At 34.8% G+C, this 27,908-nt stretch overlaps 1 protein-coding gene across 2 annotated transcripts in view; it reads right to left on the reverse strand.

Annotated features, from left to right (window-relative positions):
• Positions 1 to 402: 402 nt before the first annotated feature.
• PTPN3 (protein tyrosine phosphatase non-receptor type 3) overlaps positions 403 to 27,908 on the reverse strand; it is an 89,602-nt gene continuing 62,096 nt past the window's right edge. For both annotated transcript variants that reach the window (XM_053992793.1, XM_053992784.1), the window contains exons 16-26: positions 27,511 to 27,588; positions 26,466 to 26,522; positions 21,867 to 22,023; positions 20,014 to 20,180; positions 17,402 to 17,492; positions 17,094 to 17,155; positions 16,101 to 16,247; positions 13,862 to 13,990; positions 8,509 to 8,654; positions 7,758 to 7,893; positions 403 to 3,884 (exon numbers count right to left, since the gene is read on the reverse strand). In XM_053992793.1, the coding sequence (XP_053848768.1) occupies positions 3,807 to 3,884; positions 7,758 to 7,893; positions 8,509 to 8,654; positions 13,862 to 13,990; positions 16,101 to 16,247; positions 17,094 to 17,155; positions 17,402 to 17,492; positions 20,014 to 20,180; positions 21,867 to 22,023; positions 26,466 to 26,522; positions 27,511 to 27,588 (1,248 nt within the window). In that variant the 3' untranslated portion in view covers positions 403 to 3,806. The remainder of the gene's footprint in view (positions 3,885 to 7,757; positions 7,894 to 8,508; positions 8,655 to 13,861; positions 13,991 to 16,100; positions 16,248 to 17,093; positions 17,156 to 17,401; positions 17,493 to 20,013; positions 20,181 to 21,866; positions 22,024 to 26,465; positions 26,523 to 27,510; positions 27,589 to 27,908) is intronic.

Raw genomic sequence — 27,908 nt, forward strand, 5'->3', positions numbered from 1 at the left:
ATAATTGACTGAATAAGAAACATGTGCATCTATTTTTAACATTTATGCATTTAGTCTGACAAAAGAATACTGTCTACAGGGAAGAGCTTTTTTGTAAAAAAGTATCATACTAGACTTGTAATAAAGCCAATGCAAAGTTCATTATACAGTTCAGAATTAGAGTTCTTTTAAAATACATATATATTTAACCAAGTACTGCATAGTAGGAAATATGAGGGGAAAAACATCAGTTTAAAAACTGAGTGTGTATGAAGACTTATTGCTGAATTTGTGGGTACACTTTGACTGGATATAATGTAGTATCAACACATAGAAGACAGGATAATTAAAAGCAAACCCCTAGATTACAATTTTTTTTCTTTTTTTTTTTTTTTTTTTTTTTTTTGCAAAACACCACCACTATTCAAGGTTTGGTTGTATTTTAATGACTTGTATTTCATACATCTGGTTACACAAAAGGCATTCATGGTTTAGGGCACTGTTTTTCTTATTTTTAACAAATAGCAAGACCATCCCTTTCACTTCTGTCTCAGAAGTGTTCCCCTGTGAGATTTCTGAAGACATGCTGAATAGGCAGTTACTTCCACATCAAATATAAAACCACTAAGTTTAAATTTGTTTAATTCTGCAGAAATAAATGTTAGTGTATTTCACAGTGATGAAAACGTCAAGGGTTTTATTGCTCCCTCTTCATCCACCACCACATCAGACATTTTGAATACTTATTTTCACGACCATACCAGCACAGGAGAAATCAAGGGTAAAATGTTTATGAAGGTTATACAGAATCTTTTCTTCACAGCATTTTCTACCACTTGCCAACTGCTTGACAATTCAAAATGTTTTGCTCATGAGTTTTAACTCCCACCAAAATCCCCCCAAACCTATAAATTAAATCTGTATCTCCATGATTTTTTATTTTTTGTGAAAACAAAAGCCCGTGGTAAGATGTTTTCATAATTATGCTTTCACTGCAAGATCAGATCTAAGGCATGCTTCATTCAGTGCAAAGTCATCACACACTACAGAGAGAAGACAAAACCCCTTCAATTCTCCCCTATGCACCCTACAGGTACCTGTGCAAAACTCAGCAAGACTGAAATAAAGATGGACACAATATACAAGATACTTGTCTAGTTAATATTTCCTCTAAGGTATTAAAAAAAAAAAAACAACAAAAAACTTATAGAGATTACTATTTATATAGCTTTGAGTATTCTCTCTGTGGCCAGCAATTTCAAACAAGTTATTAAAATCCAAGATGGTAGTCCCCAATGGCATTACCAAACCCATCCAAGTTTACCAAAACAAGAGCAGCATTTGTTGTCACAATATGACAGTCACCCTTTAAATGCACATGTACTAACCCAAATCAAGCCTATACCATGTATATTGAGGCTGAAGTTATACGAGAAATACATTTACAGTGCTTTGGTAAGTACATATTAAACATAAAGAAACATAAATAGCAATTGGAATATAGGAATAACCTTGAACACAAAGAAACTGTGAGTTCTTCCATGAAAGACACGGATGTCACAAAGATGCTCTAAGTATTTTCTTACAATTTATTTTCTTGCCTTTTTTCACTTCTTGACAAACTATTAAATGCAAGTCATGCCAACTGCAAAGGCTGACTCTGAGACCTGGGCACAGGAAAACTTAAAAAAAAAAAAAAAGTTATGTTTTAACAGACAGGCACACACGTAACAAAGCTTCCCAAGTAATATGTGGATGTCCATTATAATTTTACATTTGGATTCACAGACTGATTGAGCTACCTGATACAATTTAGCAAGATAAGAGTGAACCTGTCTTTTTTTTTTTTAATCTATGCCCAATCAAGCAATATGACAATGATCCAAAAGATTACAGAAAACTCCAGTCAAAGTGAAATTTGGAATGCACTATATAAAGATGAGTACAAACTTATTCACCGTTCAACCTAACAAAGCCAAGAAGGTTTCCATGTTGCCAACTATTCTGCACATCTCAATTAAAACTCTTTTCATCAATAAACAGTAACCAGATATCTTCTTCAGCTATAGCTAAAAATGTAATCTTGGAGAGAGGACCAAGCCTGCAAAAGACAAGTCAGCAATTTAGCTCATCCGACATGCACTTCCTAGTTACCTCCTGGGGGAAAAAAACATAGTCTTCCAGTAACATGAGAGATGCATATTGTACAGCTGTGATAGTTTCTATAATGAAACTCCAGTTATAAATGATAATATCCATAATACAAACCATAATTCTAAAATACATCTGAATATGTGTGTGCATATATATCTCTCTGAAAAAAAAATTATCTAGTTTTCTCTTTTGTACATATAAACATCTGGCTAATATGCCTCATAAAAATTTTTCCCTATTTAGGACTAATTTTTTAAATAACAGAGTTTTAAACAGTCCCTTAGAATACTTTTTAAACACTATTAAAAAACTAATAACTATCTCAGGGTAATCAAAAAGCACACACAAAATAATTTAACATTATACAAATGTGGTTATACTGTTCAGAAAGTCCAATTCTCCCATCTGAAATGAAACAGAGACCAGTGTACCTTAGGGTGAATTATTCATCAATGTACAAATTCATTCTCTCTTTCTATGTAAATCTTCAGGTGAATTTAACTGCATTTCTGTATAAGCAAGAAACACAGTAAATCTGGAGAACTCTTGCAAAAGGGAGTCGTGTTTCACTGGATAAGAGCGCTTTGCTGGAGGGCAGCAAGTCAACATTTTATCACCATCTGAACACTAGCAACACCTGTGCCCTTGTAAGCTTCACACCTTGAAATAGCAGCAACATATTTGATGGGTTCAGTAGTAATTTTTCTTCCAGTATTGGATTAGACTACTTTGCATATACAGTAAGTCAAAATCTAGTACTTGTGTGCAACATTAATCCACATTTACATCAGAGAACTCATAAATACACATGGAAACAAACATGACAAGAGAATTAAACCTAATTTTAAGTTAAAATGTTTACAGTCCACATATAGAAACAGCAGTGAAAAGTATAAAGGAGATGGATAGCAGAAACAGAAGAAAAGGGGTGTAATAACTAAAACTGTAAAAAGTAGGTCACTGTCAAAAGGGCAAGTTGCAAATAAAATTCATCAACAGAAGATGTAGACTGTACCATCTGCATAAATGCCTAAATGCAGCATTATTTTCACATCACATACAGTAGATGTGATTTCTAAGCAGCATATTATAACAGCTGGCATACTCACTAATAGATTTATGGTAACTGAATACTAAATTTCTCCAGCTCAGTGTACAGTAGTTATGCATTAGCCTTTAAAGCTCTTTGTCAGCCTTTTAGTCAAGGTTAGAGTTCCATGGATATTTAGTATCCCAATAAGAAAGTTATAAATATTCACCTTCAATGAATTTTCATATGAAACAAATATACCTTCTTAAGATGAATAATTTCAATAGTAGTTTTCCTTTTGCTGTTTCAAAGGAAACACAAGGAACTTTGTAACTTCCAAAGTAAAGGGTGTTTTAAGGCAGTAAAAGATGTGTTAAGGTTTCCATGATTGTTTATGATTTTCTATGTGAATAAAGCATATTACACACAATTGCTGTCATATTTTTATCTATGTGACTTTGTTATACTGTACATGATTTAGCAATCTTCTTGAGAAATTTAAAGTGCCACAGTTCAAATGTGCTCATCTGTCTTTTCATGGGCTTCTAGTCCGTTCTAGTTGCTTTCAAAAACAAGCCCTTGCTTTGCTTAAAGAGCAGGTTTTTTAGGCAAAAAAAAAAAAAAATCATCCTTCACTGCTGTGCTAACTGGAATCCAGTGGTCGAACTAATCCTTCTTTGTAAACACGAAGAATAGCTTCACAAACAAATTTGTATTGACTCTGTGGAGGAAAGAAAACACAAAAACATTTATGGATGTTCAGTTAAACTGCTGATTAGACAGTATTATTGAACAGGACTAACAGTTCCACAGCTTCCTGCTTTCCTGAGCAATGACAGGAGAGAAGCTACAAGGATGGGAGGAGAAAATCCTACTCTTCTGTCTGTGTTCACAGTAAACAAAGCTGACATTTACTCTTCCTTGAAGGACAAGCACTAAAAAAATCACACATCAAGGAAAATATAGTTCCCCAAACTAAAATAATATGTGCTTAATTTTCAGGGAAAATGAATTATTTGTAAAAACTATGCATGACTTTTGACTAAATTTAACTTGATATTTACCTTCTTTATACATCTCATCTATTTTTGGGGGAGGGGTTGGTAGTTATCTGATTATTATGAGTATTCTGAGCTTTCCAATCCTGCAGTTACATATTACTGGGCACATTTAAAGTTGACATATAGGATCTATAGGTGCAACTACCTAACTGAAACCCTTATGTTTTTTTTTTTCCAAACCACCTACAGTACTGCAGAAGGAGTCACTTTATTTTCAATTTTTGATCTGACCACATATCTCCTTTTGTAACAGAAGGGGATCAAACCCTTTCAAATTAATATTTTTGAAGATCAGCAGCCACATTAATTCTTCTCTCACCCAACATTTTGATCTCAATTAGATCTTGAAGTCTTCACAAATTAGAGTTTCTTTCTGCATTACACTATTACAAAGACTAGCTCTTCCATGTCCTTGTAATGTAACTATTTGTTAAAAACAGTTAGCCTGTAAGCCTCTTCCTAAAAAGTGATACAAGGAGACATTATCAATAGGACTAGTGCAGAACTAAAAATCCAGGTAGCCTGAATAAATTTTTTTGACTAACACAATCCTGAGAACACAAGATGATTGAAAATTAAAAGAACTTGCAAAGATCAAAGCATCCTCACTTCTTCTGTGAAAGTACTATTGTCAAAACCCCAAAATGAACCCTTTTCTCCAAAGTTCCGTATCATATATTCAGAGAAGCAAAGCTTCACATTTTTCATATCCCTTTTTTCCATCTTTGAAGTATTCTCCCAGCTGCCCTTGTATTGTCAGCTCCCATCAACTCTTCTGAAGCGTCTGGAAACATTCTCCCACCATCTCCCGAAGGGCAGGGCTAATAGATAACATTGTGACTGGGAAGCACCTTAGGTTGCCTTTATATACCAGCAGTTAGGAATGTTACTCTTGTCCATAACATAACACAATACATTTTCTTTTAAGTACAGAAAAACGTAAAGGAAAAAAGGAAGGTGGAAATTAGTTTTCTGCATCTTGATTTTCCTGGCTTTTCTTTCAACTTTTCAGTCAATTACTCCCACCTTCAATATCACTTTGATCTTATTTCTTAATTACCTTGACTTGTCTCTTCACTTGTTATTGTCAGTTCTATATTTCTACTGCCTGAATAAACCAGGTGTGGTATTTAGCTCTCTGTTCAATACTTCTGTTAACTTGTGTGATCAAGTGACTGAACAAATAAAAGAATGAGCACTTCACCATTGCTTCTTCTGACTCAATCTCTGACTACTTGTTTTCTTTGCTCTTATCTGTTGCATGTATTCTTACTGCTCACTCAGCTGGTAGCTACTTCTATTACGCACATCCTAAGCACTGTATTCCGCATTGCTTAGATACCTAATTTCTCTTTATTGGTTAATCTTGTTAATCTTTCTTCTTTTTAATGAAAGGCCAGTTACACCAACTTTGTTATAGTTTCATCATTTTGCTTAAAGCTTTTTTGCTGCTCGTAGTAACAAAATTACTGTTTTTTGAGAGGCTACAGCTTCCACATGGTTAACAACAGACACTAAACTAACCAGAAAATAGCTCTGATCATCCATTCTTTTTGAATATGCCCTGTCACGACACGTATCTGGCAAATCATATCACCTTAGAATTGGAGCACACACACAATCCTCACAAGGCAGCTCAACACGCTTTAGGCAAGGCTATTAAAACTGAACAATCCCTTTATTTTACAACTGAATAATCTCTAACAGCTTCTCCCAGACACCCTAAGCGGGATCTCAAATATGAGCAGTGAGGCTAGCTGGAATGCAGGCATGGGAATGGGATAGAGCACACAGGATAGATCGAAATATTAACACACAGCTCTCTGGTACTCTGTTTTCTCACAGTTGAATGCTTGCTTCTGTGTCTCATTTACAGCACAGTATGCCAGTTTTGCTCAGTGGCTGTTCACAACAGTACCTGCCCTCAGAAATAACAAACGAATTTAGTTTCACAGTATTGCTGCTACAGATCATCCCTCTCCTGATTGTGCTGACAGCAAACTGTGTAACCCAGCAAGCAAGGTAAAGAATCCTATTGTAGATATCCGTTTTCCACACCAGGAGTCTGACTGTAGCTGTATTTATTACCATTTCCTGTATTCTTCAGTTATATCAAAGCGTGGATTGAAAGGACAATTCTGGCTGATTTCTATTGTAACAAAAGGGATTCAGTCTTCTGGCAAGCTGATGTTTACTTCAGGTTTTTACATCTGATTCTCAAGGAGAGGACCACTTCTAGAATGTTGAAGCTTGAACTTGTTTGGGTGATTTTAGAAACTGAGGGGTACAGACAGATGCAACTCCAGAAGTTAACACTCAGCTTCCTTAAACTGGAAACTAGTATTCTTCATCTTGTGACCACCTTTGTCACCAGCTCAGCTTCCACTTCAGCAAGGAACAGGCAGGGCACCCTTCAAACCACTGCCTTTCAACCACACAGTCCTGACCCTCTCCCGGAGGGGGCACTCCTGCTGCAATGAACACGAGTCCCAGCAGCATGCATGGACAAGCTCTGTTCACTGAGCACTCTAATGGTACACAGGCAGCTGCAGATCCTGACACTTTTATGCCCTTTGATGATCCAATATTTCCCCCACATCTAGTCATAATGCTAATTCCTGCAGTCATTGACTGTTAATGAATAGAATTTGTCTTTTTAAGTTAAGTTAACTTTTTTTGCGATCAAATGGATTTGATTTCAATGCATTTCAGGCATTTTATTTGTAGGACGAGACAAAAATGCCCGATTTAATTGTTGGCTTTCTGTGTCTAAACCCCCTTACTTTCATTTCTCATAGGGCATTTAGCTCTCCAAGATAACCCACACTCGGAATTCTTGTCATCCATCTTTCTCCTAAAGAAAGAACAATTTCTGATCCCTCATCAGTCTCTAATGTCAATATGTTCATTTCCAAAGCTGACAAAAAATGGCAAACTCAAGTTGTCTCATTTTCATCTTAAAATTGCCATCTACTTTCATGTTTCTGTTACTGGTGCAACACAACTTGCCCTTAGTTTTTTTCCAACTGGGTAGTTGCAAAATTTTAAAAACATCTATATGTTCTTATAGAATTTCTACTCTAAAGTGGCCTTTTGAAAAGCCACTTCCTTCTTTTCAAACCAGGCCACAAACACTTTGATTTTACCTTCAACTTAATAACTTCCTATGGTGTTCTGTACTAGAATAAAAAGCAAAAATTTACTCCAGCTCCTTGCAGAGAATTTAGACAAAGGACCAGGAACAGATGATCAGTACAAGTCTGACTTTGGGCATTTTAACTACTTACAATGTATCAAAATCAATTATCTTTTCATGGCAAGATAAGAAATATTTTAAAAATAGAAAAATATATACCTCATTAGCAAAGCAGCCTTTGCCACCACGCTGCATTATGCTAAAATGATGAAGTTTGATATATAATAGCAACTGAAGACTCATACTACTAGATCCTTTATAAAAATTTTGGACCTGTTTTATAACTTGAAAAGTGCAGTATATATACAGAAAATGATGCTTCCTCTCCATCACTTACTGATGTTTGCACCATCATAGCTCTCTGGTCTCGCATTTTCCGTACAATATCCAGTGGATAAACAGGTTGGTTCCTTTCAATTAAGCACATGGCTGTTTCCATAGTGACCAACACACCAGTGCGACCAATTCCTGCACTGTGAAACACAACAGGAAAATAGTCTATAAAACTAGGTTTTTGCAATACACCAAATTCATATCACAGTCTTAATAGTAGGACAGCCTTGGAAATTACAGGAAGACCCTAGTAAAATTCAAAGAGAGTGCAAAGTTTATTTTTAACAGCAACTTCAATAATATTTTCTGATAATTACTAAAAACAAAATATTTTAAAATATAAATAAAACTAAAACCTCACCTAAAGTAGATCCATGTTTAAACAATTAAACTGCTCAAACTGTACATGTTTGATATTTTTGTTTTAAAAAAGGTAAAATCTAATTGACTGCTTTTATGACAACACACACTTGAACAGCAGGAAAATAATTTTAGCAGTACCATTCAAATGAGATTACAACAGTGGCAGAGGATAAAAATCAGAAAACAAACTAAATTGCAGATTATCAGATCTGTGATAATTATGTGACTAAGCCATTTCACCAAAAGGTTGCAGAAGAAATGGAGACAAAGCAAACTCTTCCTTTAGCTATAACATCAGTGTTTCCATCATCAGCAGTACATGCTCGTATTGCACAGTTTAACATTTTCATCTCATTCAAGGATCTATAATCAGAGGTTTAAAACATAAGTACCTGCAGTGAACAAGAACTGGCTCGTTCTTTACTCTCTTTGGTCTCATACAGGTCACAAACTCCAAGAAGTCCATGGAGTCATCAGGAACGCCATGATCAGGCCAAGCTACATACTGGAGATGGGTGACGGTGTGCTGTTGTTCTGTCTAAAATACAGTAAAGTTTTAAAAAAATGGCCAGTTATATGACTCCTGTATTAATGCTTACTAGATACTAGTAATATTTTTCACACCAAGTGTTTTCTGCAGATGCAATAAGAGGTAGATGGTGTAGAAAACGTTTGTGATTTTAAAATTCAGTGTGAAGTATGGACACATAATTCCTGGAAAGAATTCATAAGGCACAACATTTTCTAAATAAATGAGGATCAAGTTTAACTTCTATGATGTGAACATTTTAATTTTTTTGATTTATTGACTGTTGACCTTTTACATCATTGATTCACTTGAGGTAAAATGCTATAAGACATAAGCATAACAGTACTACACAATAGTTTAGAACTGGTTGGAAGAAACAACTGAGAACAGCAGAACTACTGAGAACAATACCAGTATAACAGGCATTTAGGGCTATACAATCTATTGTAAATATGTCTGGCACACTTACAGATTCAGGTATAATAAAGTTGCCTGCAACACTTGCTAAATCTGGTTCCTGTTAGAAAACAGTATATATACATCATTCATACATACATGCTTATTGTACATATATGAGTGACACCTGTATGATCCACAGGAGACTACTTTTCTGTATGGAAGCAATATAATTACCTAAAAGATTCTGTTGTACAATGAGCTCTTTTTTTGAATTTTTGAATTATATGTAAAAACCCTGCGGTTTTAGAGAAGTCCTTTCAGTTTAGCTTTTTGCAAATTTTGATTATGAAATCACTCAATCATCTCTGCATTCAGATTGAGCTGAACTGTTACAGATGTAAGTAATGGTTAGGATGGGAAGGAAGAGACCTAAGATGCTCGTGAGCTCTGAAGCATCATGCAGCGAGGATGTCAATCTTTACAAACTGAGACAAGTCTTCATGTTCCTTTATTCCTTCCACATGTTTTGCAATAGTTAAGCTGTTACCTGCATTTAATTTATGTCCATTATCAGACTTAATATTTGGCACCCTTCTGAAATAAAACTCTAATAAAGCAGCAATTACACATAACAGTTTGAGCTGATTCTCTTAAATCAGAGATGTTTGAATTACAGCATCCTGGTGAAACAAAGACTTGATTAATTTGAAAATTATCAAAGACTGATAGTTGCTTTCCATGTGCTCCAAGAACTTAAAGCTATACAACATGGATAAGTGCCAGTGGCACACCTGAGAAACACTGACAGCGATCTGTAGAAGCAAAAAGTAATTTTAAAAGCTTAGAACAAAGGAAAGAGCTGATGTAATTTTTATTTATCAGTACTTCAGGCTCAAATAGAGTGAGCTGTATTTAGTTAAATAGTTTACAGACATTAGGTACAAAAAGTACGTTACATAAGACTTACTCAGAGTGAGAATACACAAAGAACATGCACTTAGTCCTCAAAGCTGCTGCTTTTGGTGTAAGTATCTTCAATTTCTGTTTTGTGCCCTAATCACCCTTAGAGACCAATACAGGTTTGTTAATTATTCCAGGTATGCCTCAAGCCTCAGTGTAGCCTTCCAACTATTTGTGCTTCAACATGATCAGTTTTGATTCTTTTGTTGAGCTCTTATGAGATGATTCAAAATGCTGAAATTTAACTATTCTGCCACGTGCTTTCCAAAATACACAAGTATTTTAAAACACTTTATGTTTTACTAGCAATTTAAACCTGATGTAAACAGTAAATATATTTGTTTATGTTAGAATTAGTTTTTCCATGTCTAAGTTTTCCTCTCATGTAGAAAATGTCAAAGCAATACTCAGAGAAAGTCCACATTTTTAAAGCTATTTTTAGCAGGGTTTTTGGCTTTTTTAAAAACATATTCTCTTCAAGTCTAGTGAAAGTCAGTTTTTAAATACAGAAAATGTCAGCCAAACACCCCACATGGAAATAACTAACATTAAAAGACCATCATAGTTGCTAAAATCTAGAACTTCTACATGAAAAAAAACTACTAGAATTGTAGTTACTGGTTCCATAAGTAGCCCTACAGTATATGTTCTGTTAGCAATACTTATTTTTAAACACTGTTCCTCTCAGATCTTGCTCTTTACACAAACCTGATAATGGAAAATAAGAGCTAACTTCTCATATTCAAGTTATTCATTAAATCACTATTCTCTGCAACTCGGTTTAAATCTTTTCCACAATTTTTTCTTTTAGCACTGAGGTTTTCAATGACAGTCATCCTAATGACTAATAAATGCATAATTTTTCTTCATAAAAATCTGGCTTTATTAGTCCTGTTTTATGAGCCTTAGAGAGACAGCAACAGCTGCTTATGGCTTGGTTGCTATTTTTTCTTAACTTGACCTTGTACACCTTGGTATTCCAAGGTGTAATGGGGTTTTTTTTGCATTCATGTGGACTGATTTTAATGGAATTAATGTATTTGCTATTTCTCCAAATCTGTTTAAAAATTATGGATTCAAAAAAATTAGCCCAAACAGACTCCAGTGACACTTCAGGCTTATGTAATTTGCCCAGTTTATTGTCAGCCCTTTGGCCAACATTTAGCTTCTTCATGCCATTGATTCACATTCACTTAGTAAGGAGCTACAGTGGTATAAGGCATCATGTTAGTCTTACACCTCTACAGAGGTGCAAGACATCACCAGCTCTTTGTTATTGTGCTTCTTCGCTGTCATTACAGCAAAGCTGTTCGGCAAAAAAAATCTCCAACAAAACTATGTACTTGTCCCTACCCCTCCTGGGCAAATTCAAGATACCTATATTGTGGTTGAGCTAATATCCTAGATTTTGCTCAGAAGCACATGATCTTTTCCAGTGAGTCTGTCATTGGGGCTGAAACTCCTGACAAAGAATAGGGCTGTCACAGGTAGTGCTTCAAATGGCTGCTCTACCACTTGCAATACAGCTGTACTGTCAAGACCTTCAGCCTCAAAAGTATCCAATCTTCATCCTTCTGCAGTTTGCAGTCTTGCTTATTATAATCACATCAAAAGGCAAACTTCCTCGTTTCATTCTCCTTAAATGACAGACTCTCCCTGATTAATAAAAGATTTGTGTGCTCTTCAGAAAATCAACACACAGAACTTAGAATCATAATAGCCATATAGAAAGTAGGAAATTTAAACTTGAAATGTCAACCTTAATTCTTACTTATGTTGAAACCAAACAATTGATTTTGCATTTCAATGTTTCAGTTAATGTCCCTTTTTGCAGAAGTTATAACATAATCTTCAATAATGAGACCAAAAAAATAAAATCACAATGTAGAACTACATTAACCCTGAAATGGTCTTTTAGTCTTCTAAGCAGGAAAAAGTGTGCTCTTTGCCAGTGAGCTTCATAAACATACCTTGAAAGCTGAGTCTGAATGACCATGGTTAAAGCCTTGTTTCTAAAGAGTAGATACTCTGGCAAGTGGCATTTGTCATTTCTTGGACAACTGTTCATACATTATTATGCTCCTGCACATAATTGTCATAACATTTCTCACTTACTTTTGTTATTTGGCTCTTTATGTTTCAAAACCAGTAAAATTTAATGCCTAATCATACATTGAGGCATTTGTCTTAAGGGAAACAAAAATTTGTTTCAGGCTTCTTATGCTATTTTGTCAAAGACCATAAAGGAAGACGTATCTCAATTTACAAAATAGTGCACTGTGTGATGAGCTCTGAACTCTCACTACATGATTTCTTTCATTTGGTCTGTTTGTTCTGGTCCCCAAAGTGTTCTGAACCTTTTTTTAAAAAATAAAAAGCTTCAACCAACCCCCAAAACCCCCAAACTTAGTGCTACAATATAGCTTTCAATCTTGGTCTTGAAAAGAAAAGGCAAAAAATGAAACCTTTCTTCATTTCATCAGATTTAGAAAGGTTACAAATAAATAATTTGAGTGAAAAGGACTAAAACTTTGGGTACATAGAGTTGCAATACTACTTTCATGAGGTTAATTTCCCCTGTGCTGACATTCAGGTTTATCACTTACAGAGTAATTGGCCAAAATACAGAAACAATTATCATGCTGCTCCCTGACTGGGTGGTTTCTCATATCTAGAAACAGAAGTACTGTAAACTGTCTTAACTGAAAAACCCTTAAGTACTGACATCTGACATCTCACATGTTTATGACTACAAAGGAAAACTTAATCACATTACAGCAAATTTGGATGCACTGTCAAGTGAGAGAATGTCAAGTTACAACTGTATGAGACTAAAGGTTTGGTCATCTTGCTGTAAGAACATTGATTAAATATTATATTTTAAAACAGATCTTGCCTCTTCCTTGCTTACTACTTACTATTACTACTAGCAATTCTGGTAACAGGAAAAGCTACTTAACTATACAGAAGTCTAAAAGACTGACTAAAAATGAGCCTTTGGTCAGTATACAGTGATTTCTTACACATCTTATGATAGCATAAATCCTTAATTTTTTTAGAAAATACCTATGGCCATGGAATTCTGGAAAAGAGGAAGGAAGGGAAGAAGGGAAAAGTGCAAGAAATGCAGGTCAACTTAGAAACAAAAATCAAACTTCAACCCCTACAATTCAGGTTGTGGAAAGTCCAGATGTGACCTGAACACTGATTTCACGACACAAGATAATATGCTGTGTTTTGCCTTCTCTTTGCTTTCTAACTCCCTAGACATTAGCGTGAAAATATTAGGAGTTATAGAATATAAGTATTTTTCATAAATTGAACACATTTATTTTTAAAATCTGACTAAAGACAATGAAAAGGAACTGGCGAGATTCTGCATCTTCTCTCAAAACAATTTTATTATGCTTCACTTCTTTATTAGCTGTTCTAGCTGCATGTGCTATTAACCAAGTGACCCATATTTCATCCTTGGAAGAGCAGAGTTACTTAGGAAAAAAACTCTCTTTATAAATCAAAGTACTTATGAAGAGTCAGTGATTGCAAAACTGTTTAAAGAAAAGCACTAAACATCCTTATGATGCTTATTGCAGTACCTGTACAGCATAATGTGTTATAGAACTTCAGAAAGTGTGTCTTTGAAGAAGCTCTAAAGAAATAATCATACCATGTTGATCCATATAATATACACATACTCTATTTTAAAAAATGTGTGTGTCTGTGTGTATATAGACACACACCATATCCACACCCAGAGATATACACATATACATTTGCCAAACACAGTCTTTATCTACTCATCTATAAATGCATCCATTCAGCTTGTTTGGGGATAATTAAAGGCAAGGAGCATTTACCTCAATGTTTGTAATGACCATTTCTCTGACAACATAAGCAATTGTGCAGTCTTCAGAGTGGCACCTGACACGGAAGCAGCCATATTCCATTACATCTGGTGGATCAGGCCAATACTGATGACATTTGGTCTGTAAAGACAATTAGGCACATGTCAAGACTCTTGTATACAAGCCCTTCTGTTTCTAGCCTTCTTTCTTGTGTTGTGGTTCAGGGAATTCAAGGAGTAGTACAAAATCTGTTTTAGTTTGCTGGTTAGATTTTTTTCCATCCAAATTGAAAAGTAACAGGACAAATTAGGCTAAGTTTTTCATAAACTTCTGTTTTAGTGATATATAATAAATATTCAGGTAAATTGGATGCATGATGCTTTGTCTGCTGCTTATCTGAAATTGCAAGAATGACTTCTCAAGGCATAATGTGGGAGAATAAAGATGGATTTTTGCTGTCTTAAAAAAAGAAGTGCAGGGATTAAATTTGAAACTAACTTTAGCCCTCTAACAGCAGGTTACAGCAAAGGCTGACCACACTTTTCCTGAAAGTGAACAATATAAGGACAAGAGGCAACTGGAAAGAAGCAACAAGGGAAATTCTGACTAGATGCTGGCAAAAAAATTCCACAAAAAAGGAAAAACATAGAAACAAGAAGCCCTATGAGAATGTGGAATCTCCACTTGTAGAAATTATTAAAACTTTGATGTGACACTGCAACCTGCACAAAGTTGTTTTTGTCTGTAACTTTTAAATTGATATAAAGTAGCATGAGCTGGAATTTTTGGAAAGTTAAATTTCTTAATTTTGCCTTTAACAGAGCTCAATTTTCAGAGGCTTGAAATCCAAATTATAACTATTATGCCTGAAAGTTTCATTGTGGTAATTTATCTTAACTACTTTCTCCTTCAAATTTAAGCCAAAATAATGTATTCATTTCTGAAAAAAATGAACATTACTATGGAGAAAAAAAACCCTATCATACAAATCTTAACACCATTGGAAAGAGATAGTTTGGAATGTAAAAGCTCCAGGGACTAGGAAAACGTTAGGCATATTTCAGTGGGGATATTCTTGACAAGAATCTACATCTTTTTCTATGCCTGAAAGTTCACCCACAAACTGGACAAATCTAAATAATTTCTGAAAGCAAACAAAACTCATAAATGTGTCTGGTGTACAAAGGTACCAGAAGGATGATTAGAAGCTATCAACAATTGCCTTGAAGTTTCCAACTAACTGTATGAACTCCAGACTATTACTAATCTGTGTTCCTCCTCAATACAAAGAAATGAATACAACAATACAATCAAAAGATGAAGGGAGCATTTCCATGTCAGGTGATGTTCAACAATGTCTGCTTCCATGAGCAGCTACATGATGTGACCGTGTTTAGAACCTGATTGTTGCTTAAGTGTACTTCCTTATATCTCATTCTTTATGCTGTTTAAGCCCTAAAATACTCACTCCCTTGCTTTCTAAAAACACTGGGTTTTGATTGGGATGCCAGATAAATTTGATAATGTAGGACATATCATAGACTAAATACAGAAAAAGGCTACAGTGAAGGCATACAGGAGTCACCACCTTCTCCACCTCTTAAAAAATCCGACTGTTGAGTTTTCAGCTTCTAAAACTTTAAAAACAATACCTTCCCATTTAATCTAAAAACTTGGTCTTTAAAACTACAAAGGACAAATTAAATCAAAATACACCAGATTTTTACTGTGCTATTCCAAAATTCAAGGAGAGACCTAATTTATCTAAATATAATTAAAATAATTATCAGAGCAATTCTAGGAAGGAACCTGAGATGTAAATGAAAATAAGCAAGCTAAAGTCTGACCACTAGTAAATATCACAATAGCAGACTCCTTTTTACAGCTAGACTACAAGGTTTGCACAACCCACTCAATCCTTCTAGACATTTGCTGAATTTTTTGGAGAGAAACTGCCACATGGAAGCCAATAGTCAGGAAGAAAAACAACAGCACGTAGCACCTGTCTGATCAGCACAACAGAGTGAAGGTAGTGATTTCTGTTTATCACACAGCTGGTTTGTTTGCAAAACAGCATAACAAAAAGCAAATTGAGGACTATCTGCTCTGTCTAAGTAATTCAGAAAGCCTGGCCCTCAGAAGAATAATTCAACAGAGTAAGTTGGCCTCTTTTAGGGTTTTTTAACCATAACAATGGAAAAATTTCAAAGGTACAGTACATTTTTCAGCATACAAGGGACCTGGCACTTACCCGTCCTCGTTCGGTGAGTGTTGTTAGCATGATGATCAGCGATAATCTGTGATCCCAGACTACTTGCCAGAAGTGTGCACATGTGTGTGGAAGAGGCCCCTGAGTAGCAATGTACCGGTTCACAACGCCAGCAGAAGGAATTTCCATCTACAGAGGGAAAGAAAAATCCTGTGTTAAGTTCACTCTCACCAATCAAGTACTTTTTTAACTTTTGCATTTCATTCAAGGAAGTTTTGAGGGAAGATAAAGGCAAAAAGCTAAATAATAAGACAATCAAGATTACAATTTGTTATGTGAAAAACTTTTAAATCATTAATTTAGAACAGATGCAAAGCACTGATTCTATAGTCCTTCATGCTGAACTATGAGCAGGAGATTAATAGTGAAAATGTACTTGAAAGCTTGAAACTGCAAAGCTTTCTAAATTTCCTTTAATATTTAGTAAGTAATGATGTCAGGGTGTATACACCAAAGGTATAGCAAAAGCTGTTTATTGTCTGATACTAAACACAGGAAGTTAATAATTGACTCTGATTTAGGCGCTTAGCTTATGTATCTGACAGAAATATATACGCATTTTCCCCATTTTTTCCCTGACTCCCAGCCTACAATTGATTGATTAGAGAAATCAAGGCCCTAGTTTATCTTCTGGATCCTCCATAGCATAGCTTTTAGGTCTTAAGTGGTCCTAGAGGGAAAAAAGGCTTAGTTTTATGGAGACAACCTCAGCTGTGGAAGCATATGGAAAAATAAAACAATTTTTACTGGTTACAGACTCTGCACATATCACAGTATATCACTACATGGTAGCACCCACTGTGTATTAGGATGGTCACTTGTTTCACAACAGACACTATTTTTTAGGTTATGAAATTTTACATCTTTCACATTTACAAATCCCCCAAATTAAAACAAAATATCCCTAAAAAAGCCAATTTTTTTCTGCTTTAGTAATATAGAAAGTGAGTAAGTGCAGGTCTCTGTATGACTTACATTCACATAATTTGCATTAATGTAATCTTCATCTCCTTGCAATATTATCCTTGTGGCATCATCTGCACACACAAAAGAAAGAGGGAATAAAATTAGCAATTAAGAGACATACTTCCCCTCTATTAAGTTAAAAAAATCCTGAAGACTTGCAGAAACACAAACAGCAGAATACAAACAGAATAAATTACCTTTTAGAAAATAAAATGACCAATTACATGACTTCAATTATATAATGAAATCTTTAATCAGCAAGTCCAATACAGCAGTTTTAAAAAGCAAAATAGGCAGAAACTGTACTTTAGACTCACAAGGTAGAACATCTTTGTATCTATTCTTGTCCATATTCTGAGGTACCTTTGCACATGTAACAGCCAATCCTGGTTTCTTTCTATAAAGTTGCTGCAAAGTAGAATGAAAAATTATAGGATTTTGAGGGATGTGATTATGCTATACACACACTACATTCACACAAAAATACATAGACTGAAAAAAAATTCCATATTTTCTTTATGTTTTTCCTATCCTTCTGCAAAATTCACTTGAGAGGTTTTTGTATTTAATATGACCAGAATTTCTGTTATTGCTAGCCCATCAGGATAGCTAGAAGAATTTATAGGAATAAAGCAAAAATAGCATGTGAGCATCATCGCTATAAACCATTGCTCTGCAAGTTTGCCTTTTGTTTTTAAAACTGCAGACCAGAAGGACAACCATTGGTTGAGGGTGGAACAAGGGAGCAGTGAATGGCATCAGAACAAAAAAATACCTGCAGATTTATTCTCTGGAATCAACTATAATACAAAAAAAATCAGAGAAGTTTATGTATCCATTTCAATTCTGCAAGTACCTAAAAAACCACAACTTCAATGTATCACAATCTCTTAACATGTGACTTTGCTTTTGGGCCAACCCCTATGTTGCAGACTTTATCTGGAGTAAATGGACATATGAAATGGGGTATGTATATTGTGTGTATAACCAAAATTTTGAAGTTAGTGTAAGGTTAATGGTTGGGCTCTATGATCTTGGAGGTCTTTTCAAACCCTAATGATTTTTGCTTCTATGTATATCAAACAAGATAAAAAAAAGGTACAGAGGGGAAACAAGCAAAACAACACAACCAAACCCACAAAAACTGTAATTATACAACTATAGCTTTTGTGTATTAAATATACATGAAAGCACCTTACAGCTGAGTTATTAATCTGGCTGTGCCCGAGTTTTACATCCTTCACTGAACACTTACCAAAGAGTTCATTATATATGAACTGACATGTTTGATGAAGATTTTGAATATTGTTCCATATATTAAATGGAATGAAACAAATAGGAGGCTAAAATCCCCTACTTCTGGTCGAGAGAAAAAGAGCAACACACAAAAATATTTATTCTACTGAGATTTGTTGGACCGTAAATCTCTGCATTCACAGATCACTACACTTTTCAACTTACACAACATAAACAAGCCATGTGAGAAGAGGACTTGATAATATATGTAATGGAAAAGCTTCTATCTGCTGTAAGTCAAGTTCCACTTTACTACAGCCAGGTTGCAATTTCTGCCTTTTTTAGGAAGACGAGGAAGAATAATTTAAAGTCAAATAACCATTCTTGAGCTTCACTGTTGCCTGGCAAACAGTCATTTGCTATTGACAGACTTCTTAAATTCTGACTAAATGAAGATATTCTGAAAAACTTGATTATTCACAGTCTACTGGCTAATTTTTTACTATTTTACTAAAGAGAATAAAGAGTTTGAGTCACCAAAGCTGATGAGGAGACACTGCCATTGCCTCTGCTTCTGAAGATCACTAAACAACAAACTTGAAGCAAAAGGATCACTAAGCTGCACCCCTAGCTTATTAGATTCCAAAAAGCTTTTGCAATTTTTCTGTAAAATCCTTTTATAAACAATGCCATAAAAATGATAAAATATAGGATCAAATATCCTATGAAGATCACTACAGGAAACTTGTGCACCAATTTGACAATTAAGAAGGTATTGAAAGGTCAGTTTACATTTTTGAGCTACTGCTTCAATAGCCAACTGCTGCATTGCATTCAGTACTGTGGATTTTGGAAAGCAGTTATGAACTATTGTCTAGAATTCCTTTAAATCAGGGGAATTTTAATTCTCAGAAATCATAGAAAGAAAGGAAACCTCATAAAAAGAGTGGTTATGCAATAAACAATACCACAACTCTTCAGCCATTACCATTAAATTTTCCAGCTTTAAAAAAAAAACCAGTAAAGGAAAAAAATATCAAAAGGGGGAAGAAATTTTATTGCTGTTCTACAAGTTTTCAGTGACAGAAGGGGTTACTCCAGAACTCAATGCCAATTTTAAAAACCAAAATAAACTAAGGTTTGGTCAGAGCTACTACAAATGTTTGAATCTATAACAGTAGAGCAACCACAAACACACATACTGCACTCATTGCCATTAGAGAAGCAGATGAATTATCCTTTGAAATTTCTTATACTAACACTGAAGGAACTAATTTAGTAAAATATGAAACATTTTATTAGCTAGTTTTCTATGATCTTCCTTGCTAACACATTGAAGAACATAGAAAAGGAAACAAGTACAAGACTGACCTCTGTCAAAATCCCACTACTCTACTCAATCAAACAACTGCAAAAAAATACTGATTTAGTGAACTTTGGGTACTTGAGCCAGAAACATATTAATTTAAATACATTTTTCACAGCAGATGGTATTTTGTGTAAGACTTAAAACTCGATCTTCCCTATTCTAAGTAGTGAAGTGTGAAACTGATGGGCAAGTCAGCTTGTTGCTCTCCTGAGATAAGATTGAACAGGAACAATGAGATTTGCAAATAATTACAACCCCTCCATTACTCACTGATTGCAGCTATTGTTCTACACTAACAGCATTCCAGAGTTGAGTATTACCTACCTCAAACTGAATAAGGACTGTCCCACTTTCTAATCCTCTTCTTAGCTGCTCCATAGACTCCTCCAGTGTATCACCACCATATTCAGAACAGACAGGAAGAATAGATTCTGGCAGAGTGTGGGAATCAGCTTCATCTTCTGATATGGGCTCCACAAACTGTTTAACTACTGAAAGATGTGTATGAAGTTATAATCCATTACATAAAACATAAATGTGTTTTTAACATTACCAGCTTGAAAAAAACAGGGTTGGCAAAATCTCAGAAAAGCAAATAGCAACACATTTAATCATATTTCTTTTTGTACTATATTACTGTAGAAGCTATAAAGAGTACACTGTCCCTAAGACCTATCTGAAATTGAAACTCCAAATGCCCATTTATGAAGGCAAAGAATTTGAATTCCTAGCACAAGGAGGTTTTTGCAACCTTGTCTTACCTAATGAACTGCTAAATAGGCTAATGAAACACAACATCCACCATGGTAAAAAAACAAGGGAGTTTTACCTAAAAAAGTGTAGATCATAATTAGTGGACTATCTCTACAAGAAACTTGTATCAGTTTGGACCTCCAACAGCAAAACAAAGGCAAAAATCCCTTCATCACACTCCTTTGCCATTAGAGAAGACACAATTAGCTTTTGCAGTTTCTTATGCTAACACCAAAGGAACTAACTAAAGTTAAAAAGAATTCTTAGTCCATTTTCTACAACATTCCTTGCTATTGAAGAACATGACAAACATTAATGTGGAGTAATCTGTATGGCAGTTCTGTCCCTATGAAATGTATTGTATCACCAGACATGTCCAGCTGTGGTTATCCTCTGAAGTGATGGGAACAGTTCATACCTGCCAAACTTCAGAGGATGGGGAGCTGGTTATGCTCATGCCTATAAAAAATTACTGGTATGGGGCCACAGGTCATCTTTACATAAAAGCAAATTTCTCTTATCTGCAAGTTGGAAGGGGACTAAAAATTAAGGGAAAACTAAATACTGCATAAAGCCAGTGGAAAATAAAATAAAGAGCCCCTCTATCTTCTTAGAAACACAAGAAGTTTTAAATAAAGCCAATGTCACAGAAGTACATATCACTTAGACTGTTTTATTTCCTCCTGTTTCCTAGTAATACCTAATCCCTTCAGATTTTTATGTCTTCATGCAATCAGAAACTGTGTAATTGTGTGTGCTAATGTCTTACCATAGCTTTTAAGGAAAGCAAATAACCACTTATGAGTTTGACATCATCTGAAAGCTCTTGGGATCTACAGCTGTTTAAATATGGAGCAAGCAATGCCAAGCTGGATGAGTTTTCCATTTTTAAACATACAGGCTTAAGACCCTGCATATTTCAAAGATTGTCTCCTCTTTGCAGGCAGCAGTTCTGCAAGCAACCAGCAGGAGTTTATCTCAGTATTGTCACAAAATGTCTACTCTAAGAATCAGGTGAGGAGCAGTTTATTTGACTTGTTTCATCACATAATTGTGCAGGGGAACAGCACATGAGTTTTTGCGAATCTGCAATTGTGGAGGGTTTAAAATTATGCTTTATTCACAATAAAACCCAACACCCCACATGACCAAAAAAAACTTTTTCAAGGGACTACTTATTCTCACAGATTTTCAGACCAAAAAATAAGAAATTCTAACTTGCTAGATTCTTTGTTGCAGTGGTAAGAACCTATATAATTTAAACTACATGTACTGCTAATTCAAATTTAGTGAGACCTACTCTTGGCACAGATCTATTCCAAATGCACTGAGAACATGTTTATGCAAACAAAAGAGGGTACATCACCAAGCATAAGAGCAACAGTCTCAAAAACATTAGAAGTGAATAAAATTAGCCCAGTTACCTTTCCTCCTGACCAAAAGTGCAAGCTCTCTTGTGTGAGATTCTCTGCTGGCTTTTATGAACATGACCACCTGGTCATGCGTGTGCTCTGAGATATCTCGGCCATTAATTAATACTATCTGATCACCTTCATTCAGCTTTGGGATGCATTTATCAGCCTGTTTCAAGACCAAAGAAACACATTAATGTCATCACAACCAGCTGTGCAAGCAGGAACATATCAGGATATTAAGTACATAACCAAATGTAAGCAAAGTCTTCACAGTTCTCCTGGCAAAGTTTCATATTCTGTATCACAGGTTCTATCAAAGGTTTCAGCTCTAAAGCTCTCATGCTTCAAAGCCTCTCCATGATGATAAGGAACAGTTCAAACAACATATTGATAGCTTTAAAAGGAATTCACATTAATCAAACAGCCATCATCAAATTGCTCTTAAAGATCTGTATTTCAGACTCCCAAGTGTCAACACTGTCTGAATTTCTGGATTAAGTGTTTTGAGATAATCCAGTTCACTTTATGCAGTGAATACTAAGAAGTCCAAACATGATTTTCATGAACATGATTTAAGTAACATGACATTCCCCAGGCATGCACTTTTTAAATTTCAAAGAAATCCACACACATTTAATATCTCTGTTATTTTGTAGAGTCTTTAGATTTAGATTAACTGCTGGACTCCAGGGTTTATTTGTCTTTTTTTCTGCCACGGTTCTTTGTATGCTTCGTCCTATGTCCAGCACAAAGCAATTAAAACTCTGGCCAGAATATGATGATGATCATCATCATATTGATCATCAAAGATGATCAAAGGGACAACAAGATGTCTAAGGGACTAGAGCAGCTCTTGCATGAAGGAAGACTCAGAGAGCTGGGAGTATTTAGCCTGGAGAAGAAAAGGCTCAAGGGGATCTTGCAATGTCTGATTCTAGGTGATTCTTGGGCAAAGGGCATTGGACAAAAGGACCTCCAGGTCCCTTCCAACTTTTTGTTTCTCTAATATGAATATGCAGGATTCTACAATCTTTGAGTGACAAGTAATGTAACAATTTTATCATCATTACTATCCTAATCTTTATTTTGTCCAGGAAGTCTCCAGCTACACAAGTGATATACTTATATAAACACTTCATTTCATTTATTGTATGAATGAGACATAGACCTTTACTGTTTTTATTTTTTCATAGATGTTCCCTGTATTTCCTTAATAGCCAGCACAGGTTCCCTGAGCTTTATTCATCCAATATCGTTAGCCCTACCAAACAACCATTACCAATCCCCTGTGAACAAGATATTAAAATTAGATTCAATCCTGATTATGCCCTGCACTGATGGCTTATAATATACTGATATTACCAACTAGTAAATAAGAGATGGAAAGAAGAAATTATAATGAAAAAAAAATCAACAAGATGAAAAATGAAGAATAAAAAAGAAATATAGGCAAGAATATGAAGAAAATAAATTGGGAGTAATTTGTACCAGCAAACAAAGTTAAAGAAAAGAAAACTTAAGACCTGTCATACTGTCAAAAAACAGATAAAGAAGAAGAGAAAGAAGCAAGAGAAGAAAGATTAATGCAAGAGGAAAAAAATCCCATGCAGAAAAGCTGATTAAAAATTTAAAGAAGGAATAGTTGCCCCCAACTTTTCCATAGAAATAAGGAAAGAAAATAGTGAAGGATAGTGAAAACTGACAATGATTGACAATTGACAAAGATTGACAATGAAAATGTAAACAGAAAAAGAATGAGAATTAGGAACAGCCATGATGTTCTTCAACACTGATTTAACTAGGTATTCACAGGTCCCTAAGACCCTCCTTGCCATATTTTGCACAATTTACAAAGGCAAGACTAAAGAATGTAACTATGAATAACTGAATAATTTAATAATTTTAAAATATTGTTAAGTTATTGTCTCTGAAATATAAATATTTGAAAAGATAGGTGAGACAAAGACCATATCAGGTCAGTCTAGGAGAGTCAAGGAATGGTTTCTGAACTCCTATATTTGCCTATAATTAAGATTTCTTGTCTGTCTTTACTACAGATGGAGACTAATATGTTTGCTCAAACAAACTTTGTTAATCATGTGATATGCTAATGCATCAACTTTCTTATTTGAATCATCTGACTATATAAAATATATCTCAAAGGAGAATTAATTCCTCCTATGCAAGCATAATTTATAGATTTTTCAGAGTCTGAGCTTTTCCAGTCAATTTATTATTTCAAAGGCTCTCTGTCCTATTGATACACCCAATGTGTCATTTTATGCTAATCACCTGCTAGTGCTCCAAGGAGCATGCATGGCTTTTTCCCATCAAAAGATCTATTAAACAAAACCATAATGACCTCTTTACCACCTGAGAGCCTTAATACTGTTTGTGAAAAAAATCTGGTTGGAACTTTAAATTAAAAAAAAAAAAAAACTCAGACCAAACAGATGAAATAAATGGCTGTTCCTTCACTAAAATATGCTTTCACAAAAAAATTGGGTACTCTGTCCTTCAATTTTCCCTGCATACTACATTGCTGCTTTATTAAAGGATTTTTTTAAAAGAACTTTAGGATGTGTAAAGGAAAATGCTGCCTTATTTTGGGGAGTAGATTTGCTTCCCCTCCTCTACAAAAAACACACATTTTTTTGTAGGAAAGTGAGAAAAAGGTGACCTACAAACCTGAGAAACAATCTTAGCAAATAATATTACCAAATAGCATCTCTAAAGACAGTTCACAGGGTAATGAGTGAATCTAGTGGAAGTTAAAATAGCAGAAATGAAGGTAAGGCATAACTGAGCTAAAATAATACCAAAATGCATTCCATAGACTTAAATTTGAACTTATATCAGCTATAAGCTATTTCATTAAACAGTAAAGAACAGGTAAAATTTTCTTTATGGAAAACAATATAATCAATGTTAATACTGCTATTCTCTAGAAATAAGTTTATTATTTTCCTCTTGCTATAACATGACATGATTTCCCTAGCACTGCTGCTGAGTATTACATATTGGATAACTGTTTCCATTTTTTATTGTGATCCTGGCAACTAAATCACCAACTAAACTTGGTCGTTTACTAGGCTAGAGAGATAATTGATCACTCTTGTCCTTGCCTATGAGACCAAAGGGAGACACTTCAATCAAGTGTTTAAAGTTGGAAGTCCAGCCCTTTTTCAATCCAAGAGAAAAAATACAGATCAGTACTTTCCAGAAGACCAGCCAAATCTACCAAAGGAAATTACTGCCTCTGGAGAAACATCTTTCATTCTCTGATTGCAGAATGAGCCTGTTTGCCCTATATAATTTCAGAATCTCAAATCACCGTTAGAATATTTGCTAGGTTGACCATGAAATGTCTTAGGAACTGTTTTATTTTCAATTCCTGGATGTAAGTTATAATTTCCTACCAAACATTTTTTCAAATAATTATTATAGTTCATAAAGGAGTGCTATGAACTGTGTAAGTCAGGCCAAAAATCATACATGTGACAAAAAAATAACTTCTCAAGCAATCTGTTTCAGCTGGATTAGCATCATGACATTTAGATACCAGTCCTGTGACTGCTTATCAAATTTCAGAAGAGTCAGAAGATTCAGAGTGCATTGTATTTTTAGGATTAAGTCAGTAATATTTCCTAACAAGTCTGCACTGAAATTATTTTATGAGTGTCAGGAAATATAGTTTGGAAAAAGGCAAGTGAAAAAATTTGATATAACATTTGTCCTCACAAATTTATGTAATAATTATTTTTTAAAAAAAGTTTTAAAACATTTTATGTTCCTATTATTATAATCACAAGTCAACAGATGAACTCAATGACTCTGCTGATTCTTATAAACATTTCACCTAGTCTATAAACATCTCCATAAGCAAAAAGTCTATGGCAAGATAGGAGCAAACATATGCTCCCTTTTTATGCTCCCTCTCTCCTGCCATGTACTCTCCCATCCCATAAATAATTTTAGCCCTAAGGATTTCCTCAGCCTACTGTGACTAGCTTAGTCAGTAACAATAGCTTTTTTCCCCACGTATTTCTCCTGTCCTGACCACATAAAAAATTATTTTAACCACACATCCTTTGTCAAGGAGCTTCACAGGTAGGCCTACTATCTTCTGCGCAAAGAACTACTTCACCAAACATGAAGAACCTGACCTTCACAAACTTAATTTAGTAGTCCATATTTCTGCTGGAATTCCTTTGTCACAGTGCTCCTAATCTTGCAGATCCCTACTACATCTCCCTCAAAGCAGCTATTTTTTCTAGGGTGCAGGGGCCCAAATTATTTACTTCTTCAGTAAATGATGTTCCTTTTCCCCAGTTCTTGCCCCTCATCAAGCATTTTCCAGTTCAGGACGCACTTCTTGAGATGACAGGAGAACACAGATATACTTTCTACTTATATCTGGTTGGACAAACTCTTCCAGATCTTTTAACCTCTGGTTGAAGAAATCACTGGTTAAACCAATCCCTAACAAGAACAGTTCTGCTGCTATCTCATACTGGTTACAGGCGTCCAAATTTCTATGTGTACAGAATTTTGAGAGGTGGAAGGAGTAGCAATGGAAGGGGTTAAAAGCCTCAAGAATTTACTTACAGGTGATCCTGGAGTTATTCTTGATACCAGCAGTGGCATTTTCTGATCTACTCCACCCTAGAGGAATGAGAGGAACATCAAGTAAATAGCAACCATAAATCTACCATTAAGCATAAGCAGAATTTAAAAGAAGTAATTGCTTATTTTCTTTTTATATAATTTTTTATGTTGTGTCATCATGGACAGGCTTGGTAGGACTGAATTTTCATCAGTAAATGAGGAATCATGGGGTGGGTTGTGGTGTCTTTAAATGTATCAATTTCCAGTAAACTAGATTGGGCATCTCTTTCAAGCCATACATTTTAATCGGCATAAACAGATAAAATGGAACATTTTTTTGTAACTCTGTCCTTGAAGTAAGCCTAATTTAACACTTGAACTTCCAAGGCAGACAGTTTTCTTAGATTTTGTGACAAATGTGCAAGGAATCTGGTAAGATCAAAGTTCCAGACAACTGTTCTCCTTTATTCTCTTTACATCACCAATAAATAGCCAAGGTGAAATGACCAAAGTCTACTCTAATTTTATTATTATGGCAAATTTATAATATTCTGCTCAAATGGCATTTCAGTGAGGGAATGTAAAACATTTACAATAGTCAATTATCAATACTAATTTAAATTTTCTTCACAAATTAATTTTGAAATTTTCAATATGATTTCTAATGGGTATAATTAAACAGAACAGCACAAACTATTTAAATTGTTTTATAATACAGAGGTCCAATTTTCCAAAAGTCGATGCCTTAAATTAGGCTTTTGAGTTCATATTTCAGCAGCCAAATAGGCACTGTGCCTTGGATATGTGCCATGCCCATAATATATGCAACTGAAAACCAGACAACTATTAGATGCTTATTTCTGTATGTTTTGCTTTAGCACTTAAGGATTAGGCTGCCACTTCTAAAAACTCTCAGTCCAGAGGACATTCTTGTAAAATAGACCGCTTTCTCGAAATCATTATACTAAAAAAATTCTAAAAACCTTGAAGTAAAAACATCTTATCCATAAAGCATTTAAAAATAATTAAAAGACAGCTGCTTTACCTTTAGATTAAAGCCAAACTTCCCTTCTTCATCTGGTATGATACGCACCAAAAGTAAATCTCCCTCTATTAGGTCATTCTGCAATATATAGAAAGAGAAAGAAAATGTTCTGATTTTTAAAAGAAAATATCAGCAAATTAGAAAACAGTGCAACCAAATTTAGAAGTGCTGAACAAAAATACTCTATGTAAATCCACATTTGAAATAGAAAGAGGATATGGCTGTAGAATATACCTATGGTAGTGACCTTTTAAATAGTAAAAATAACAACATACATCTCAGCAAACTTCTTCTGGTTGCTCTGTCCTAACATTGTTACTCTTATCTTAGCTTTGCTTCCCAGCTGATAAATCCTATTAAAGTTCCAACCTGTTGTCATTAAAAGCTTAGGTGCAACA

The sequence above is a fragment of the Vidua macroura genome, chromosome 1 (assembly GCF_024509145.1).
Source record: "Vidua macroura isolate BioBank_ID:100142 chromosome 1, ASM2450914v1, whole genome shotgun sequence".
NCBI lineage: Eukaryota > Metazoa > Chordata > Aves > Passeriformes > Viduidae > Vidua > Vidua macroura.